The sequence below is a fragment of the Poeciliopsis prolifica genome, unplaced genomic scaffold (assembly GCF_027474105.1).
Source record: "Poeciliopsis prolifica strain line A6 unplaced genomic scaffold, Auburn_PproV2 SCAFFOLD012, whole genome shotgun sequence".
NCBI lineage: Eukaryota > Metazoa > Chordata > Actinopteri > Cyprinodontiformes > Poeciliidae > Poeciliopsis > Poeciliopsis prolifica.
This window is the reverse complement of record NW_026562387.1, coordinates 13013819-13036768: the sequence shown is the minus strand read 5'-3', so window position 1 is coordinate 13036768 and position 22950 is coordinate 13013819. Positions and strand designations below refer to the sequence as shown.

The window sequence follows — 22950 nt, the reverse complement described above, 5'->3', positions numbered from 1 at the left end:
ACGTGTTAAGAGGTCTTGGGTTAGACTTTAGTTATATTTGTGGACAAACTCAAAAGTCATAGATGCTCAATCATGTCCTGCCAACTTCAAAATGGTATCTTGATAAAATAAACATACGATAAATCAGAGGGGGGGCAGCAGCTAGTTACATATATAAGAAGCGCTTTTTGGGGGAATGTGAAATATTTGTATCTTTTATTTTTAATAAGTATTATGAAGTAATTAGTGTCAAATTTCTAAATATTCTACTCATTGCAAATAGCTTCACTAATAATAGTAAAAATATTAAGCAAAAATGCACCAGATGCAGACATAAACCTACAGTTTACGTTAAAGCATAACTTCTTGCTCGTACACCAATGTCATTGTCCTAATATTCTATCTGCTGTGCCATTTTGAGGTCAAGTAACCATAAGATCAACACCATACACTGTCATTAGATGAATTTTAGCCTGTTCATACTTATACATCACCTGTTGTCTCAGTTTTATATATAAACTATTCGTTTAGAAAATTGTCTCTCATGCTTAAAATGTGCTCTTTTTTCATTTTGGTCTTTAGAATACCAAAATTTGCACATAACCTTATTTTTGTGTGTCTGATTGCATCATTATAAAATATTAAATCAGACTTTATCATCATTCTCAGTACTTAAGGTGCTTGTTTTTACCAAATACTTGTTTACTCTTAGTTGAATAATTTCTGGGACTTCTTACTTTCACTTGAGCTAAACCATGTTGAAATAGTGCTAATCTTACTCGAGTGCGACTTTGGGGTACTCTGCCCGCCTCTCAAGATTTATGTAATACTGCTAAGGTATTGTGTCAATTCTAAATTATAACTCCTGAAAATGTTATAGCTACATCTAAATTCCTCCACTTCACATCAAATGAACAGATAAAAGTTTGGTTGAGAGATACAGAAGTCTTTCTTTGAACTTATGTCGCATAGAACTAATAAACAATAAATTAAAATTGTGAAACAAATTCTTCTTTTTTAAAGTCAATTCTTGTTAATTGGAATAACTATGTTGATTCAGTCCAAATGAGTCACAAAATGCCAAAAATTAATATGACTTCTTACATATGAGACATATAAGAAGTCCCTTATTTCTATGTTTCAAAGAACCACATGGTTCAAAGATTCAGACCGATCTCAAGCATAAGTCTTCATCAGATGTTTTGTTTCTGTGTTGTTGTTCAACCTGTCTCTGAAAATTGATACAATACTACTTGTTGATCCTTACCTTTTTACTCGCTCCTCCCAATGACACCTTGGGTCGTGTTTTGAAATCTCCCTCAAAGCTGAACATTGTTAGGTTTTTCACAATGACTGATTCAGAGTTGTTGATGAAGTTCTAAAAGAGAAAACTAAACCAGGTCAAATTGAAATGCATCAAAATCTCTCTGGTGACCCTGGACTGGGGCTCTAATTTCGAAACAACCTTGTTTTATAGCACGTAAAGCCTTCACACAACTACCATTTTAATTAATGTGCTTTGTTTACCTGGGAAACATCTAATTTATTATTCTTTTTCATTAGATTATCTTCAGTTGTGTTTTCTTCAACACTGTTCTCTCCATCAGCTGTTATCTGTCAAGTAAATGGTCCCACTGGCGTCCATTCCTGTGATCAACCTCACCAACATCAAAGCCTCTCAGTTTGATCTTTCCCAGATTCTCCTGTTTTCTTCTGTGCTTCCTTTTATTTCCACAACTGCATGGATGTTCAAACCTGCATGAGCCATGAGACTTGCAGTTGTAGTTTTAGCAATTAAATAAATAAAAATAATTAATTTTGACTGAGGAGGAATGCATTCAAATCCAAACTTGAATCCACACATGAAAGGTTTGCACATTTTAAAACCCTGTGTTGTTGTTCTTCCCCTTCAAATTAGGCATCTCTTTGCTTACCAGGGGTCTGCAGTCTTTATGGTCCAAAGAGCCATCTTTGCCATTTATCCCCCTAATAAAACTTTTTCAGAGCTTCAAATGTTACATGATTTTCTGAAATTCTCTACTCTAATAAATATGTTGTCACTTTTGATATGTTTTAAAAATAACAGAAACTTAGCAAAAAAGAGATTGGGCACATTTTCTTGATGTTGATAATTGTGAAGAACTGATGGATAAATAGTATTACAGTGACATTCTGTTGTGGAAATTCAATTGGAAATTCAATTTTCTGCATATCTATTTGAAAAATATTTTTTTGCTTTCTAATCACCTCTAGTCAAGATTTGGGGACCAACAAGCCACTTGCCACAAAATCTAATACAGTGTAATGTTCCACAAATAAAAAATAAATACACATATTTTTAATGCAAGAAAATGTAAACAGTAAAATTATGAGAATATCTTGTTTCCATAATTTTAGGACATAGCATTGCTGTTGCCTTCAGCAATTTTTGGATCACATGTTAGTTAGTTAGTTAGTTAGTTAGTTAGTTAGTTAGTTAGTTAGTTAGTTAGTTAGTTAGTTAGTTAGTTAGTTAGTTAGTTAGTTAGTTAGTTAGTTAGTCCATCACATTGGATTATTGGTTACAGTTGAACTTAGAAAAGGCCTTTAGTTTTTCTCCTGAAATCGGAAAATATCAGCCAAGGAGAAGCGCTAAAAGAGAGAGAGCCAGAGAGAGAGATTAAATGAGAATGATTAGCAGTTAATGTTTCCAAAACCATTTTCCGACATTTCATAAATGTATCCATTTTGGGGCCAGTAGGGGCGAACATATTTATTGCATTAAAAGAGACAGAGCAGCTCCCACTTAATTCAGCACAGGTAATTAATATATAAACTCCTCCGATTTGTCACGTTGATTTGTATTTTAGTTAATTGTGGACGTAATTACGGGGCAAATTAACAGCTTTCAGGGAAGAAAAAGGCTTCTGCAGGTCCGCCTCCATCTTGGGCCGCCTTATTAATTTCTCTCTCATTTAAAGATGTGATGAAAAGGGGCGATAAATCTGGGTGATCGGTCGGGGCCAATAGTAAATGGCCCCATATTTCACCGCTCCCTTAATAGAAATATTCATGTGGGGGCCCTTAATGAAATTAAACCCGTATGAAGACGAAGACTCGGGCTGGTAAATGAGGCCGATACACTGCGTTTAACTTAATTTTCTGTTTCGTTTCTTTATGAAAACATCCAGAACTGCAGATTTAACCACAGGACTCCCAGTTCGTTTGAATTCTTCCAAAGTGCCCAAAATCTATTTGAGAACAAAGAAAACTAAATCTGAATGCAACAGTTGAAAATACAATATTAGTCTTTTTTGACATAAGTTCAATTGTTACATTTATTCATGTGTGCAAGATACTGCGAATTTCAGGTGCCCTCTCCGCCACCACCTTCCAGCATTCATGTTTTTTCCAGCTTTCCCTGCAGGTGATGATGTCCCAGCACCCGCATCAATCTCCCAGTTATCTTTCTGTAATTGGTCATGATCATCAGGGTCCGCAATTAAACCGCGATCCTTTACTGGAAAACTCCCGGCTGACTTGTTGATTTCCCCCGAGCAAATAAACGTCCCGGGCAGCGCGCGTCACTGATGAATCGGCAGAAACTAATCAGCTTTATTGGGAGACAGGTTAAGGGCAACGGGGTGTCAATAATTCTCGTTTTCGACCTCCTCTTCCATTAGGTTTAAGAGGCTTATTCAGACCGAATCCGTCCGTCTGCTCGTCGTGATTTGGACATTTTTGTCTTAATTTTATTTATACGTTTATTTTGCAAAAACGACTTAGTTTAGGATATAAAAAAATATCCATCCATCCATCCATCCATCCATCCATCCATCCATCCATCCATCCATCCATCCATCCATCCATCCATCCATCCATCCATCCATCCATCCATCCATCCATCCATCCATCCACCATCCATCCATCCATCCATCTACTATCTATCTATCTATCTATCTATCTATCTATCTATCTATCTATCTATCTATCTATCTATCTATCTATCTATCTATCTATCTATCTATCTATCTATCTATCTATCTATCTATCTATCTATCTATCTATCTATCTATCTATCTATCTATCTGTCTACAGTCATTTTTCTGTGTATTTCTGTGTATCAGAAATTTTTGCAAAAATATTTTTATTCTAATTTTATTGCCTGACATGTTCATAATATTTACAAATGCACAATTAACAGTTTGCTGATAATGTTTGGATTTATTGCACATGCTGTACGTCTGCCAGCTTCTGACTGTGGAAGTGACAGAAGGAGGGCTTTTACTTAAATTTCCCAGTTGGCCTCTCGTGCAGACACATTGTTTCCATTCCTCTCATGTGTTGGCGTTCTTCACATTATAGAGATTAAAGAAGTTGGGAGGGACAACCTTAAGCATAAACATTTATAGGTGTCACTAAGAAAGAGTCTAATTTGATCAATTTTAATGGAAAAGGGAGACTTCTGATAAAATGGCTTTTAATAAAAGTAGAAAAAAAATACAGCCGAACAACAAACAAACAAAAACAACACAATCCGGCTCCATACCTTTTTTTTTTTAAAATCACACTTCACCTCCAGCGTTTCCGTTTTTACTGTCTAATTTAACAATAATCTATTCAAATTTGAGCTCAACTAAAAATATCAGATCAATATTTTCTCATTTATAATTGATCTAAACCGAAATTAAGGGCAGTACTTGCTGCCCTTAATTTAACCTGAGAAAACTAAGATGAAGAACAAGTAAATAATGAGCAAAGAGCTGCAATATTGAAAGGCCTTTTGAACCCTTCACCACCAACCTTTAAGGATTTCATTTAAAAATTAAACACCGAGTCGAAGTCAATGCTTTATGAATCCTTTTTTTTAATTATAAAACTTCTTATTTTATTTTTTCATTCATATAAAAAGGTTGCGTTAAACATTTAACAGCACTGTAGGTTGTGAAAAGCGTTAGTTTTTGTTTAAAGCAGAATTTCTGACTTATTGCATTGTTTTATTTAACTGTTTAATTAGGAGTTCTCTGAACCAGGCATCTCTCTTCAAATTAAACCAAAATTACATCAAATCAACATGATTTATTATTAATTGTTTACCCAAAATGATCTTATTTAAAGTTGAGTTCTATCTGACGTAATAAAATGGCTATTTGGTAATTTTGAGGACTAGTAAAACTAAAATAATAATAATAATAAATATTTTATTGTAGCCTATATAAAACACACACTCACACACACACAAATTCACGATTGGAAAAAGTCACGACTGAGTTTATTTGAAATCATCATTTTTCGCTGCCATTAAACCAATCGTGGGGTAAATATTGTTGCCATCATCTTGGTGCGCGGTCATTAGGGCAGGAGGCGGTGTTGAGTCCGCTGAGTGCCTCCGGTGGGACAGCCCCCTGACTCACGCTGCACCAATCGCCTCCATCTGACCGGGATTAAGTGTCAAACAGCGCTCCTCTCTCACACTTCGGAGAACATCATCAACTTCTGAAAGGTGAAGAAAACAGGGTTGGTTTCTTCTCCAGTTCATCGTCCGCAGAGGCAACCAGGACAGCCGACCCGATGGAGAAATCCAAAAACTTTCGCATCGACGCGCTTCTGGCAGTCGATACACCAAAGGCGCAGACTTCACCGCTGGCACTTGTGACTTCCCTGTCCTCTTCCTCCGCATCTTCCTCCTCCATCCCGTCCTCTGGAAGCGGAGCTGCCCCGGACCTCACAGCAGCCGCCGAGTCGTTGCGCGCCGAGACGCCGCCGTCTCCGCCGAGGATTTCCACCTGCGGGCTGATTCCCAAACCGGGGTTTCTGAACAGCGCGCACGGCATGTTGGGACTACACCCGCAGAGCAGCGCGGGGATCCCGGCGCAGGCTCTCTACGGCCATCCCATGTACACGTACTCCGCCGCTGCGCTCACGGGCCAACACCCCGCACTGTCCTACTCCTATCCGCACGGCTCGCATCACCACCACACCAGCGACCCTATTAAACTGACAGCCAGCACCTTCCAGCTGGATCACTGGCTGCGAGTGTCCACAGCTGGGATGATGCTGCCAAAGATGTCCGATTTTAATGGTGAGTTGCAGAATTTTCTCAGCCTTCCTCTCTGATTAAGATTAGGGGAAAAGTTTCTATTTACATGAGAAGTTTAAAACTGTAACACAAAAAGAAAGAAAAAAAAACATTGGAAAAAAATCAATAATAAAGTTAAAGCAAAATGCCAAAAAAAAAAAAGGTTCAGAAGAATGTGCATATTGCTGTGCCAAATAAAAATATATTTTTTTTTACTGGAAATACGCAGATTTAAGTAGTAGAAATTATAAATGCTGAATTTGTTTCATTCTATTTACTAAAATATGATGAGGAAAAAATGTGGCGTAATAAGATGCGTTAAATCAGCAGCCATGTCTTTTTAAATCATACAAGTTCATTTAGAAATATCAAGGCTCACATTTGGATTGCGACGCGGAGGCTGGAGGCTGTCATGCAGCGCTGCATGGGTTTTCTGCAGAGGAACTAAAATGGACAGATAATGGACAGTGGGGAAAGTGGCAGAGGAGTGTGAAAGCCACAGCCGACATGCGATCTGCTCGGCAGATACTGGCTTTTTTGTTTCTGCTCACTTTAGCGGATTTGTTGCAGAAAGATGATCTGCGTTCATATGTGGAACGATCCTTTAGAATCTTATTTCAAGAACCAGACTCAATATCAACAGCATACACATCTGAACGTATATTTCAACAATGAGACCAATTGAATTATTCAAAAGGATTTTTTTACACAGGAAACAACGCGTCTTTGTTCATTGTTTTGTCTTGCAGCTCAGTCGCAGTCAAACCTGCTCGGGAAATGCAGAAGACCCAGGACAGCGTTCACCAGTCAGCAGCTGCTGGAGCTGGAGCATCAGTTCAAACTGAACAAGTATCTGTCGCGACCGAAGCGCTTCGAGGTGGCCACGTCGCTCATGCTCACCGAAACTCAGGTACAACTCAGTCCTGCACATCTTATTTAGCGACCGCTCGATGCATGATGAAGGCAAACAACCGGGAAATGAGGACCTGCCTGGAAATAAAATGTTACACGCCAACAGCTGTTTTTTTTTTTCTTAAGTTTGTGCATTCAAATTATTGAATGCACAAACTTAACTTAACACTGAAAGCAGAACTCTTTCTTTCTACCCATGCACTTTTAAAAACAGTTGATCAAATAGTAACAATTAAATTCGTTCAATTCCAGTTTACAACAGAGTTTAGCCAAATTTCAGTGGAATTAAATCAAACGAAATCCATTTCATTCATTTTTGGTCTCTCAAATAAATTAGGTTTTAATTATCTGGTTTCAAATTAGCCTGGTTTCAAATTAGCCTGGAATTTAGATACAACAAACAATATTTTTTTTTATTTATGTCATTAATCAAAGAAACAAACCACATTCCCACAACTGACCACCCATAGAACCAGGATAAATGTATTTGTGTCACATTTCTCAATTCAGAATTGTCTTCATGTCTGAATTGTCTTAAAAAGCTGCACGTTCAGACTGATTACTACCAAATGCATTGCATTAGACACCAAATATACACGTTCACAGCTGAAGTCATTGGAGCACACAACGTTTTGAACACCCTCACTGTTTCTTTCACTAAATGATGCTTGTTTTCCTTGTTAAAAAAAAACAAGAAAAGTACTTGGTTTCCGATTAAGACATAAAAAGCTACTTTGCAATGAACATATTGCATGTGAAAACTTTTCCTGGCAACTGCAGCTAAGAAGATTTGCCAAGGAAGCTGTGTTATTTCTGGGCAGGTTCAAGCCACTTGCTGGCAAGTTTAAATTTTGCATAGGCATTGTTGCAAAAATAGTTCAAGATGACCACAGACCTTTAAAATCTATTTTAAAATATGTAGCATTGTGTTAAACTTTTTTCCCTGAAAACTGCACCTGCACATGCCACTGACAGGCAACGACTGCGACAAGGTGACAAAGGTCAGCTTGCCTGTACAGCATTAAGCTGAAAGCAAAATTCTCAATTCCTTTAATGCTCTGTATGACATTGCTGGGGCCGTAAGCAGCTCCTTCAGTAGAAACTGATAGACCCACTTAAAGGAAGGAAAGATACAGCAGGCCATTCAAACAAACTGGGGTCAGACTGTATAGCATAACAACTTGTTGATAAATTTGTACTTCTTGCTACCACTAATGTCTCTGTTACCTCTCATCTATGCAGTTATTATTGCATTGGCATTGTAGCATATTTCATAAGTTATATCTTATACATTATTATAATAGGTGCAATATTACAGCTTTAAAAAATTATACATTGTGCAAAGTGTTTTGTTTCTTTTAGATTACTTAGATTATTTTTCATTGTGATTTGTTTATCATTTGTAATTGTGTTATGATGTGAATTTCCCCAGTGTGGGATTGATAAAGTGTATATTTATTGCTTAGCGCTATTGCTATAAAGTGGATGTAAACTTTTAAATTCTACTTTCTCAGAAATAAACTTCTCCTTAGACTTTCAACTAAGAAGCGCTGTTCATTTACAGTGACCTGCTCAAAGTAAATGGATTTCACTGGAAATGTGTCTTTAGCAGTAACGCTGTTGCTAAGCTAACTAAGGCTGGATAAAAATTTTAATTCTTGCTCCAATGCAAAATTACGTCAACTACAAATCTTGTGACAGTCGTTAACTTTTATTTTAGTTGATCAGTTCAATTATAATTCAATTCAAATAAACAAATTAGCAAATGACAATTACAGCTAATTAAATCAACACCTGTAGTTTATTTATAATGGAAAGGTTTGAAACGAGTTTGTTACCAAAGCATAAGCTTATGTTTAAATGTGACAGTTGTTGAACGTTTTATTTACACACCAATGTACTCAATTTGAATTTAGGTACATTATTTCAATAACTAATATATATGGCTCTTTCAAAATCTTTTAGCGCAGTTCCACAATTAAAGTTTGTCCATTTGATCAATCAAAGCCTTTTAACCAACAGTTATGGTAGACATCTATATACCAACAGCTTTTCAACTTTCAGCCACATTTACAATTGGTTTATAAAGTAATGGAACCTTTTCAACAAATTGTTATATGGTATTATGCATTTTACAGCAACTATACAAAGAAAAGCCCAGTTTATAATGGCTTTACTCTATGACTATTATAACATAATTTTTAAACCCACAAAAACACAAAAAGTAAATTACCATTTGGCATTGTTTAAGTGTTTTAATGTAATTAATGAAAAACTATTTCCATACAGTTTTGGTGTACAAAACTGTATGGAAATTTGACTAGACATCATGTGAGATTCAACTGATGACTCATCGACTGCCAAACATAATTAATTATATTTGTTTTAAGATAAACTAAATCAAACTAAGATAATTTCACTCATATGTCACCAAAAACAATAAATGCTCATCTGTTTGTTGCTATGGCGTGAAACATTAAGAAGTTAAAAAGTTTAACATTCCTTCAAGGTTGATGTTAGCATTAGCACTTTTGGCAGCAGGATACAGAAATTATTTTTTGCTAAAAGCACATCCTATCTAAAAAAGAGATTTTAACAATACTTAACCTTTTACTACTTTTATACTGTCAAATTATAGTAACTTATTAGCCTTACTGTCCCTTGATAAACATGAAACACAAAAAACAAGAATAACTACTCATTGCACTGATCAAATTAAGGTAATATTTGGTGCTCAAAAACTCCAAACCTAAAAGAAAAAAAAAAAAAGCCTTAATGCTGTTAGAATTTAGCATCATTACATTACAAAGTCAAATGTTCAATTGAGAGTTAAATAATTTTGATGGCTTACATAACTTAAAAGTAGAGCAGATAAGAATATAGCCTAAAGAAATGTTTTTTCACCTTTAACTTCTGGATGGATGGATGGATGGATGGATGGATGGATGGATGGATGGATGGATGGATGGATGGATGGATGGATGGATGGATGGATGGATGGATGGATGGATGGATGGGATGGATGGATGGATGGATGGATGGATGGATGGATGGGTTGTCTTCTCTATGTCTATTGTATGAGATTTTGCTTAGATACAAGAAATTCTCCAAGTTTCTATTTGGTCAGGTACAGCAGCATTTCTAAAAAGGCCCCCAGGATTAGCTCATTCTTAGCATTGCTGTGTCTGATACAGGACAGACAGGGTGCTTCTATACAGCTTTTAAAAGGACGGGTAACTGGGGACCATTTTTTAACTTTGGAATGACACCAAAACCAATAACCATAAAGAAATTTAAGAAATTTTAATATGCCATAGCATAAATCCAGATAAGTCAAGTTGTTGTCTATTGGAGTTTTAAAAATATGTTTCCATTGTTAATTTGTCTCATTTTAATTGTTTTATACTATTTGGGTTTAGAATAGTGCATCTCAGATTACTGACATTATGGGATGCTTCTTAAATTCCAGATTAAATATTAGTTCCGAAAGAGGCAGGTGAATCAGCTCATTGTGATTTTGATTATTGATTAATACAATATTAAGTAAATAAAAAATATATAATAATCAGATTTTGAACATTTTTGTGACAATGCCCCGGACACTAAGCTCAGCAAGGGCCGTGTTAGTTTGATTGGCGACTTTTACGCACATTTTACGCACAATTACTAAGTTTTGTTAGAGCAGAAAAGGTTAAAAAGAAGTGACACAGCCAGATGGGTTATTCTACATTTTTTTAAAGAATAAAGTTTGGAAGAAAGAGAGAATCTAGTTAGTTTTGTTAACATAAACCACATAAAATGATTAACCCTTTACCCTGCAAACGGTACATTGCTATTACGGTTAACCGGCCTTTAACATAGAAAAAAATAACTTAGAGATTTGACATTTTGGTTGATATTTTAAGTCTATAAAAGTAATTCCTGGTAGTCTTATATGACGAACTCTGATCACATTTGAACTATTTTAGGCATCTATAGCTATCTTTACAACCTTGTTTTAAAAAAAAAATCATTTTACAGCAGCTACTGAACAGTTCAGCTGGATAAATTTGAGATAAAATGGCATAATTATTGAATGTGAGGTAATTTTGTATTTTTTTATGAAGAAGTCCATTTAATGTTGGTGGGATTTTTTTCTTTCGGTGTGAAAAATGTAACTGCTTAGCGGAAAGATGATTTTACGCACCTTTGTTTGCTCCTTTTGGAATTCCTTTTTTTTACATACACAAAGAAGTGACAATTAAAAATAAGACCTGCTTTTATCTATGATTATTACGTTTTTTATAATTGTTATAAGACGCACATTTTTCACTTACAATCTCGCTACGTGGATGTGGAAACGATAGTGACGAGTGCTTTTTTTCCCCTTCTCAATTTCATTTAGTGGAGAAATAAGATATTTTTTTTTCTTAGCGTTGAAAATGACTGAAACACTATTGCAAAGAGACGTGACGTGAAATAAGAAGCAAATGGAAACTATCAAAACAACAACGATGTCCAATAACCTTTTTTTTTTTTTTTTTTTGACGCTTTTGGCGGATGAATGATCGTCTCCTCTTCTCCTCAGGTGAAAATCTGGTTCCAGAACAGACGCATGAAATGGAAGAGGAGCAAAAAGGCCAAAGAGCAGGCCGCGCAGGAGGCCGAGAAGCAGAAAGGCACCAGCAAGAGCGGCCAGGAGAAATCAGACGGACTTGAGCAGTCAGATTACCACAGCAAGACGGACTCAAAAAACGGCAGAATAAGAGACTTCAGGGACAGCGACGACGACGAGGGCGACAGTTTCTTGTACAACTCGTCGGACTGCTCTTCGGACGAGGAGCGCAACCACAACAGCGACGCCAGTCCGCAGCCTTAACTGAGCTGAGCTCCAGCTGACTGACTCTGGGAAGTTTCATTGTAAAAAAAAAAAAAAAAAAAAAGAAAAAGAAGAAAGAAAGAAAACTGATGCAGTTGCATGTAATCCAAGAATTTTCCTGTACGAAATTCGCAAAAATGACGCTGATATTAAAAAAAAAGCAATAAATCAGAAGACCTGCATTTTATTTAGGCTATCATTGCGCACCCACATACTCACTGCATGAAGCCTATAGTGGGTCAGTGGCGAAGTTCTGCGGTTTGTTTTGTTTTTTTTTTCCGGGAAAAGAGGCCATAAAACTAAATTATTCACAGCAATATGACAAATGAAACGGAAAAATTATTTTTCTATTAAGTATTTATACAATAAATTGCTCAGAGGAAAGGAAAAAAAACTGCATGCTAAAAATAATTGTTCGACCTTTATCTTCCTGCAGATAATGTAAAATAGAATGTTCTTTTTAACTTAAAATTAAAATCAGGTAATGTTTCCGCGTGTTCTTTCACCCCCGCTTCTTTTCGGAAACACAGAGGCTCATTCATGATTTACAGGGAGTGTTTGAGTCCTGTGTTCCCTCTCTTTGCTCTGACAGCTCGGGTCATGGGAATCACTGTTAATAACGCTGTCGGATCTGTGCAAACGGGCAGTGAGAGCAAACAGCGAGCAGGCAGTCAGACAGAGGAAACATTTCACACCACACCGACAATAGGCTCGTATTAATATACCCTTTAGAAAGCTGGGAAACATGGATGCTGCTGGATGGCTTCATGTGGACTGGGATTTTAAGGTAAGATCGGTAGCTATAATCTGTGATATCGGTTTAATACTTAAGTTTGTAAATGTAAGAAATTAAAAACAAACAACCAAAAACAAAACCAAAAAACAAACAACAAAAACAAAAAAAACCCCAACAACAACATATGTGTGTCCAATTTAAAGATATCCAGTGTCCTCATGTAAGAGGTCACTGGAAATGGAGATTGACATTAATATAAGCATTTTTATAAAAGTGCACAGAAGAGAGAAAGAGCAAGTTTGGGTCCATGACATCACAAGAGGCATAAGAATCGCTGATCAGGCAATATTAAGAATATTTATGGCACAGGAGTTCCTATTGTTAAGTAGTAACGGGTTTAACTTTACATGATAGTGCTAGAGTTTGACTCTTGTGACAACAAAGCAATGATGGAGATTGACAGCAACACTGGAGAGATTTTTGCACCATTTATACCAGGTTCAACAAGTAATCTGTTGAGCTGTTTGCTTTAGCAGGTTGACTTAGAGTTCAGCTTAGGGTCAGCAGGTAAAAATCAAGCTGTAGTGAACTTACAGATGTTTTTAACAGTGCTTCTCTAAAACAATGTTTTTCTCAAAAAAATAATTGCACTAAAAATTGCTGCATACACTACTATTTTCATTCCCCCATAACTTTAATTTTGTCAACAACTTTGATGCATTTTATTCATTGACACAACATTGATGATGCTTGTGAAGAAGGATAAATCAGTTTTTAATTATATAAATATGCTTGCGCTTCATGTTTTCTGTAGGATTTCTTGCAGGATTTAACTATATTTTTCATTAACATGGACCAGCTTTGACTTCAATGCTGAAAAACACGCATCCCCACTACATGATGGTGCCACCACTGCACTTCACAGGAGGAAAGGTCTGTCCAGGGTTACTTACAGACAGTTCTTTGCAAGAGACATAACTTACTAATTTTGTGAATTCTTAAGTCAACTGTTGTATGTTTGTTTAAATTAGGGGTACCAAAATAAATCTGAAAACTATAAATTCCTCGTTATTTGTGAAGAACTTTCAAAATAATTGTTTTCATGTCCTTTAACCACATCACAATAAAAAAATTTAAAGGGTGTAAACACTTTATCTTTTAACATTGTGTACATCACTGAATGTTTGGCTTAAATGGAAAAGGATCGACCTCCCATCAGCAGCAGCCTATTTCATGAACTGATAAACATTTGATCTGGTTGACCCGGCCTGTTCCTGACCCCCAGGCTGCCCGCTCTACATCTTTAGAATAATACAGGCATCAACAGAGCAAATTTATAGAAGCAAGTATCAAATGTAACAGAATGACTCTGCTATGCAAACCATGTGGGAAATATACTGGTGTCAGCAGGCGAACAGGACAGGCCATAGTCAGCGTCCCCGAGTCAATTTATCAGGGCGTGTAAACACTGAAGAGCAATGCCATAACCTCTTAGTGCTCAGGTCAAAACACACAGGAAAGTGGAAAAAGTCTACAATGCAGACCGTTAAAGTTCAGTTGAGTTTTAAATGTTAAAAACACATTTTTTGCTAGGAATGAAAATGATACACACAATAAAGTCAAACTGATTGACTTTATAACAAACCAAAGATATGTGTTGCTTTCTTTTTACATTCTGTTTTTAATCAATCCACTCTTTCCATCTCTGCCGTTTACCCTCGATATAATGTTAAGTTAGTAAGAAAAACTTGAATTTATTTTTTACAGCTTCTGTGAAAAATAACCTCCAAGAGGGCAGCCATGCTGAAATAAGATTTTCACTAAAACTTAATTGGAGATGGAGACTGACCGACAGTGACATCTCCTGCTCTCCTACAGAGCGTCTCCCGCTAAGTTTGCGGGAGGGCTAAACAAATTTACAAAGATAAACTCTGACAGTGTATGTTGCAGATGGAAACAAAACATTTTCGTTCTTACACACACAAATCAGAGAATGCAAAATGTTTCAGTTGGTTGTCGTAGATCAGGTGGATCTCAGCCCTGCATTTCAACATTGAGAGTTTTTGGGTCTTTCTTTGTGGATTTATGTGAGGCCAACAAGCTTTTAATGCCACAAACTTTTGGTTTGTTTTACAGTTTGAGCTTGGTGTCTTTAGTCTCCATAGCCTTGGTGGCGACCTGAGCACGCTCCCGCAGGAACGCGGCATCCTCAGCCGATCTCTGAGACTGGGAGTTCTTCACGAGGAAGTGACTGATGAAAAGCTTCAAGCCCTCTCGCAGCAATGCCAGCTTAGCGATTCCTGAAACCCTGGTGAGATGGAGAAACAAGACATATTTATTATAAAATTTTACAAAAATGTCAAAGTGTAATGAACAGTTATTTTACATGACCTTTCAAGTGGGGGAACATTTTTGTATCACCATAAAGAACATTTGCAAAAAAAAAATTTCATTCTGCAAACTAAACATACAATACATCTTATTGGAAATTATGTGATACACCAACACAAAATATCATAGTTTCTAAAAAGTAAGAAAAATGAAATAAAGTCAAATAAATAAATGAATGAAAATCTGTGAAGTGTGGCATACTCTAATTCTGTGTCTTTAAACCTGTAACAACTTAAATGTTTACTGCTTATTTGATACAAGTCTGGAAAAGAAAGAAGCTCACCTCCCAAATATGCAAGCTATCTCCTCTGGCTCAGTTTCTTTCAATAGTTTCGTCAGGACCTGACGTAAGAAACGCACCTTGGACTTATCCAACTCCCCAAACTCTATCACCTATACAAAGAAAGGGAAATGAGCACAAAAGATATGTCTTACTTGATTTATGACAGGACATAGTGGCACAAAATGAATGACTCACTTTGAGGATGGAGAGTGAGAGGCATTTCTTCCGAAGAAAGTGAGTCACCAGCTGGACTAGATTGGTAAATGCACAGCTGGGAAGGTTGGAAAGCTCTTTGAACTTGTCCCACAGGCAGAACTGGAACGTCATCTAGGAAAGTAGCAGTTCTTGTTTAGTACAAGAACAATCCAGTAAAGTGGTGGGGGGCAGTCGGCACATAAAGTCATCCCTTTGTTACTTTACAATTTGCTTCTTAAGAGCTAAACTTTCTTAATCTCTTAAATCAACATACTGGATGCTGTTTCATTACTGCCCTGAAGTTTTCCAGACAAATATGGTTTGCTAGGAAATTCACAAAGCAGTTTGAGGTATAAACAAATGTTGCAACTGCTTTGGGCCTCTTGCAAGACATTTGGACTCCAAAAAGAGATTTAAACTCCCTAAGGACATTATGGAAAAAGCATCAATTGTACAGATAAGGAGGTGAAGCTCAATAAATTAAAATACCAAATACTCAAACTTCACAACACCTGACAGTGATCAGAACCACAAGAAACTGAAGCAGGTTGGAATTTAAAAAGTTCACCAAAAAAAATTACACAATAAAATTGTTACATAGGACATTTTAGAGTTTTTGCCATTATTTACCTTCAAATTTCAGTAAGATATTTGACTATCAAGACTAAATAGACTGATACTCAACAGCCAAAATCAAACTGGGTCCAGAAAGAAAGGAAACATGAAGACAACATTTTGAAAATGGCAAGAAAATGAAAAATAACTTCTACAATGTGTTCTGCTTTTCCTTGACATTTTCTCCAATGTTCATTTCTATTTCAATAAAATATCTTCAGAAATGTTACATAAAAAACAGATTAATTTCTTATTTATATAAGGAAGTTCATCCTGAATTCTTTTTTGGCGTGCCAAACTGCGAACAACTTCACTCAGTTTATCTGCATATCGTTTGAGGCAAAAGGTTAACTCTCGCAAGCAGTAAGTGACTGCATCTACATCCAGCTTACATGTGAAGAGCAAACAGTCCCAGTGGCTCTAGTTAAAGCTCTTTGATCAGGACAATGGCCACTGGTCTCTGATATGAGCTGCTGGCTACCATGGCAGTAGTGCAGGTGATCTCGCAGCTCCAATGTTTGCACTCAAATCAGGAGCGAGAGGTGTGAGGGTCTCCCACACTGCCGAGGTGAACCGAAGGCCACAGTCAAATCATACACACACACTGGGTGGCCATCTAAATGTGTAACTAATTATTTATAAATAATTTTTCATACATTCAAAAGTACCCCCAAAGTAACTGGTGTAATTAAGTCGTTTCAATTAGAAAATGTTATTTATTTTTACAATTTTAATGCAACGTCCCTAACTTTATAGTTAATTAATGTCTAACCACCTTTTTTTTCAACGTGTACACTACTTCATCTGACACAGATTACAGTTTAAACTGTAAAAATAGTGACTCTAACTGTTTTATAATGCATAACTGCATCCGACATAAATTACAGTACCTGGAAGCGTCGATCTTGGGAGCAGAATTTCTCTCCGAGGACGGCGTAAAATGCGTTGAAGGTTTTCTCCTGCAGGCAGCAGTCCATCAGAACATGGACGATCTCTCTCTCCTGTTTGTCCTTCAGACCCATTCTTCACCAAGAAAAAAAAACACACACACACAAAAAAAGTGTAAATCTAGCGTGAAGTGAGCCAAACTTGTGAGAAAACAGACAATTATGATTCTTTTGGAGAATCGAACCCAATAAAAGGACAATTATGTGAGCCAAAGCAAACCTCAACAACTTCTCGAAAGCATCCAGGTAGTCCTCGCTGGTCATAAGAACACAGAAGATGTTTCTCCTGACCTCAGTGTTCATCCTCTGCTTCCTTGCCAGCTCTAAAACTTTGTGGCTGAACTGAAGGAGATGGAAAACAGTAAAAGTAAAAAAAAACAAAAAATAAAAAACAGAATTGCATGTTTGGATTTGTTTATGTGTTTGGCTTCAGCACAGTATTGTAACATAACGTCAAGCTTAACAATGTTTGGCACCTTTCTGAAATCCGAATGCAACATATAGTACATTATATTGTACTATAATGAGTAAACTGTTATGTTTGCATAGGTCTGTTATAGAACACATTTAATTAGGATTTCCACCTCTGGTTGGGTTGTTATTTTTATATGTTGTCAGGACTGCGTGGGAAGGTTTACTGTTTTTTTATATTTAGCAAAATGTTCAATAATATTAAAATAGAATGTACAGTAAAAACTATTGAGAGAAACTTCCTTCTCTGAAATTTTCCAATCCAAAACCTCATCATAATCATAAGAAATATATTTCTGGGAATTTACCAACAACTTCTCTTTATTTTTGTACTTTTGTTCTATACTATTCTCTAGGCTTTTGTCTTTCTGACTTAACATTATTTTTGAAATAAATATGTCTTTAGAAATCGACCGAATAAGATATTACATATTAAAATCTTACCTAAATCTAATTTGATACAATTAAACTTACTATTGAAAATCAAAAGAAATAGAACAGGGAAACCATATGAAAACATTAGAATGGATTTGAGTTAAGTTATTCCTGTCATTAACATAATATTTTATTGCTCTATTAATTTACATACCTGTCCCTCAGCAGCACTCTGCTTTGAGGTTGTGTCATCCTGCTTGCTGATCATGGGCGCTCCGCTCCATGACGAGCCAACGATCCACCAGCGGCCCACCTGCTCTGCTTTCAGGATGTTCTCCAGAGACACCCTCAGTTTCAGGTCACTGCCTCCAGCACTGCTGCGGATCTGGGGATCAAACATTCACCAGCAAGCAACAGTAAAGTCATCTTAAAGGATGAAAATAAACAGACAACATGTAAGAGTTTTAATCATGTCCAAAAAGTCAAGATGATTGTAACATCAACACTGATGATAGGAAACATGAAAGTAGGACTCTGGTGCCACCTGTTGGTAACATAAAATACTGCAGGTGATACGATTAAAAAGATGGATCCTCTTGCACTTACGAAAACTGAGGAATTAGACAGAAATATTTTACATATCTAAATAAGTATGGAAAAACAGAATACAGGAACATGTTTAGATTTCCAAACTTTGTTCTCTATTGCATTCTCTGAAAATGGTATTCATCTGTCCATCTATCTCATACCAACAGTCTGTGTTTATGCATATTAACCTTTTGTTTATATTTTTAAAAAAGGGTAAAAATGAAATCTGAAGACAACCCTGTCAAGCTGGCAGAAGATTTACCGACGTCATCCCAGTCTCATTACCACCTACCAGAGTCCTCTGCAGCTTCCTCAGTCTCTCCACAGGCTCCGGATCGTACCCTGGGATCTTCCTCATGTCGTTGTTCTTTAAAGCCAACATGGTTTCCAGCATGAATCGCACCTGGAGATAAATTAACGAGTCTTTAAGCAGCCAACTAGGTTAATAACATAAACCTAGGATAAATAGAAAAATGCAATGATCAACTTAAGCTAAGCTGATGTTATGAAAATGAGTTTTGTGTGAAGGTAAATAATTTTGCACAGTATACCCTGGTTTGATCTTTGAACTTTGTTCCAACGTCACTGGCCTTGCGCTGAGCATCAGAGATGAGTTCCTTGAGAGCGAGCGCGTCGTCCTTCCTCAGGGCAAAGCCGACGTTCCTCAGCACAAACAGAACTAACTCGATGTCCTTCTCTGAGAAACTTCCCACCAGTAGCTTCAGGAGGTCAAAAATGAGGACAGAATGCACCACCTGGAAGTTGTAGAGGTGAGCAACGATGGCGATGAGGTTGTCACACTCTTTGTCCTCACTGGAGTTCTTGTAGACCTCGTCAAATCTCCACACGACTGTCTCGAGGAAATGGGCTCCGACCTGTGATGGGATACAAGACAGTGCAAATGCCTGGAGTTAGATATAAAAATACCTTCCAGTCAGAATTGAGGCCTTTTTGGAGATGGACATTCAGATGTATGGAAAGGGCGGAGGGAAGATCGACAGATGGATGCATGTTTTATTTTAAACGCAATACCACAAAGAAAAACTAAACTCACCAGTCAGTATGACGTCAATGTTCTTATCGCTCGTTTCAAATCTAAAATATTCAAGGCAAAGAACTGAAGGGCCTCACCTCCAGCCCCACAGCATGATGGAGGATGCTGACAAGCAGCACGTGCTCCATCAGTAGTCTATCGGGCATCAGGGTGGGAGTGACGCAGGCTGCCAGCAGAACATCCGTCAGTGTGTCGTTCATGTCCTTCCTGCTGCAGCTCATGTACAGCTCCTCCAGCTGACCACAGATGGAGGCCATGTTGGCCTCGCTCAGCCTGAAAACGGTACATTGATGAGAATAAAATACATCCCTGAGAATGACGATTCTAGTTTGGGAAACTGAGAGGAGGACAGGGTGCAGGTTGTTGCCATCAGGATTTTGTCATGTAAATCATGAAGAAAATGGTTATATTCAGAAAATTCATGAATATTTGAAGAGTGGTGAGGACCGCAGTTAATGATTGGATTAATAAAACATAACTGTAGAAAAAATGAAGACATGTTAATATTTAAGAGATCATTTGTTTTTATCTAAGGGATCCAAGGCTGAGTAAGTTATCTGCATCTTACATAAATAAAATGTATGGTAAATATGAACTAATGTTTCGAAATTCTGACTTTCCTAGAACTGGATAATAACCCAATTTATGAATATACAGTGGAGAATAAATATATTTTTTACTCTTTCATAAGAATTTAAGGGTTTAAGGATTCAGAACTTAATCGGCTATAGTATGGTTAGGGACTGTATCCCTAACCATATCATACAGTCGAAACTGAGAACAGTCGATATTGTTCTTAAAACATTTACAGAAAAAATAATAAATGGCATCCTTCAAATGATGGCCCAAGAATTTACAATTCACCCATAGAGGGAAAAACACATCTTCTTGAAATTTTCTTAACCTGACATTTGAAGGATTACAGATTCAGACAAATCATTTCAATTTGTCATGTATGTTTATGGCATTAATTAAAATAAATTAAAAGGATATGACAAGTGAAACATTTAACAGAGCATTTTTGCATTGAAGTGAAAATGTGGTGCTAAAAATGAGAGGAAATTGATAGGTTAAATATTCAAAATTACATTTTCCATGTATTACTGACTGAATTATTTGCGCTGCTGTAGCAGAGTGTTACCTATTAAGCAGGCCTTTCACTTTCCTTTTCAGCGATTCAAGCTCAGCTTTGCGTTTGTCATCTGCGATATTTCGCAGCTGAGGTGGGACATACTTGCCAGTCATTGGGGTGCCCTATAAGAAAAACACACAACACATTTCAGCAAAAATGCAGTTCACAGTGCTTTAAATGACAAAAACATAACACAATAACTAATTATGAAACAAGCAACAAAATTATGTGAGTTAAAATCTAAACTCACAATTTCTGTTCTTTGGTTAGGATGGGAAGCTTCTTCGTCATTTTCCTCCTCACTTTCAGCTCCTGAAGCAGCATCAGCACCACTTTCATTCATATCTTCCTCACTTCCCATCTCCTTCTCTTCATCTTCCTCATTCCCCATCTCCTCCTCTTCATCTTCCTCACTCCCCATCTCCTCCTCTTCCTCATGCCCCATCTCTTCTTCCTCAGCTTCATCACTTTCCTCACTCGCCATGTCCTCCTCAGCTTCTTCATCTTCATCTGACAGAGGGGAGTCATCCTGATCCAACTTTTCAAAGTTTTCTCTCGCAGTGTCCATACCCTCATCTTCGTCAAACTCATCGTCGTATATCCCTGCTCCAGATGAGCCGGAGTCAAGGACCCCAAGGATGTAGTCCAGTCCATCTGTCACAAAGGACTGAGGGAGACTTTTCTTGTTTTTCCTTTTGTTTAATCCAAGACACCGCTCCAGCTTTTTTATCTCTCTGTCCTCTTGTTCATTTGCCTCCAGCAGAGCCATTTTTCTGGATTCTTGAAGCTTGTTCATTTTCTTTCCCTTCTTGGCGGAGGATTTAGATCCAGATGACTCCGTTTTTTCTTTAGGAACCTCAGCGTGGTTGTGTGAAAGAGTTTTTGTCACGTCCCTTTTTATTTGATCAGTTTTCTTCTTCGGAGTCTGGTGCTTATTTTCCGATCTGACTTCCAACTTTTCCCCAACATCTGAGGCAAAACTGACGCTCTTTTTCCCTTCATAGTGACTTTTCATTTTGGCTTTTTTCAGTCTTCTCTTTTCTTTGCGTAACTCCTTTCTGCTTTTGGTTTTCACGGATCGCAGCCTCTGGTCCCTGTCTGCTTCTTCGTGATCACCAATATTTTTAACAAACTCGTCCACCGCACACATGTACTTCTGTAAGACCGCATTCCCCTTCTTCTTCTTGATGTTCTGTTTCCTTTTCCCCCCTTTCATTTCTACAAACAGTCTGGAAATGACCAAGGCTAGCTTAGCAAAGTTAATTCAGACCGGCGACACGAAAACTTAAAGCACGAATAGTTGCAGTCAAAATAAGTAGCTAAGTAACATGTTTTCTATTTTTGATCAAATAAAAACCTGAAACTGCCCATGTGTTTCCATGCATGCAGGTTTGTTGACATGACACGTGACTATTTACTTCCAGGTTGCACCGTATGCGTAAAACGCAAAATATGGCGGACGTAAAAGCGTCCGCCATATTGGGAGGGGAGACACTGGTCATTAAATCAGTCACGTCAAGAGATAAATGTTACCTAATTTTAGACAAAATTAGTATTGCGGTTTTTATGTAGTCAGACAGCTGAGACTTGAAGTTTACAGACATCTGCACACTCAAATGTATGTAAACTGCATATGAATATATGAATAGGTTTTTATGCTTCTTGCATTTCCAGTTTGTGGGAATTTATTATGTTCTTTGTGTTCTTAATGTTCTCAACTATGTACTACACAGTTGATGATGCTGAAACTTGTAACTAACCAGAGATTCCTTAAACTCAAAAACTGTTGATGGGCCACATGCATTTGAGACCACATGATTGTTGTGCATGATCCAATGGAGAACTAAAAATTCCACCTACCAGGAAAAACAAATTACAATAAGATGTCTGGCTCCATATTCAAATATGATTTTTATACATCTAACAAATACGGAAAATTCCCTCCACATGTTTTTAGATATATTAATAATTTCTAACTAGCTACTATTACACAACTCTTTAAGTGCTTTTGATGTTAAAATAAATTAAGTAGCGCTTCATTTATTTATCACTTTACATTCATTGCTGTTTATTTAAAACTGCACATTTTGAGTCAACTTAAAAGCCATAAGGCATTTAAGTCATTTTAACACTCTAAAAGAACTGACGCATGGTTCAAGGTTTTTTATTTTTTATCTTATTGCTTTTTCCTTGTTAATTTTCATTCCGTTTGTTTTATTATGTTATATGCTGAATTGTGTTTTATAAAAAACATCCCCTCTCCAATATGGCGGCGGTGATGACGTTCCAAAAAATGCTTGCCGTTTAAAAGCTTGACGCTTTGAGATGACGACCATTATTTTGGGGCGTATTTTTT

General features: G+C 37.0%; 2 protein-coding genes across 2 annotated transcripts; one reads left to right on the top strand and one right to left on the bottom strand.

Moving 5' to 3' along the window:
* The first annotated feature begins 5422 nt into the window (after positions 1-5422).
* On the top strand, positions 5423-12672 carry mnx1 (motor neuron and pancreas homeobox 1). Its single transcript, XM_055037809.1, has 3 exons — positions 5423-6040; positions 6787-6947; positions 11517-12672. The coding sequence occupies exons 1-3, from the start codon at positions 5530-5532 to the stop codon at positions 11805-11807; spliced, it is 963 nt and encodes a 320-aa protein (XP_054893784.1). The 5' UTR covers positions 5423-5529; the 3' UTR covers positions 11808-12672.
* Positions 12673-12724: 52 nt separating this feature from the next.
* On the bottom strand, positions 12725-21987 carry nom1 (nucleolar protein with MIF4G domain 1). Its single transcript, XM_055037808.1, has 11 exons — positions 20845-21987; positions 20604-20716; positions 19540-19735; positions 18960-19283; positions 18701-18811; positions 18035-18205; positions 17195-17316; positions 16918-17050; positions 15413-15544; positions 15218-15327; positions 12725-14851 (listed from the first exon to the last, which is right to left on the bottom strand). Exons 1-11 carry the CDS (start codon positions 21808-21810, stop codon positions 14674-14676), a joined length of 2556 nt encoding a protein of 851 aa, XP_054893783.1. The 5' UTR covers positions 21811-21987; the 3' UTR covers positions 12725-14673.
* Positions 21988-22950: the final 963 nt, after the last annotated feature.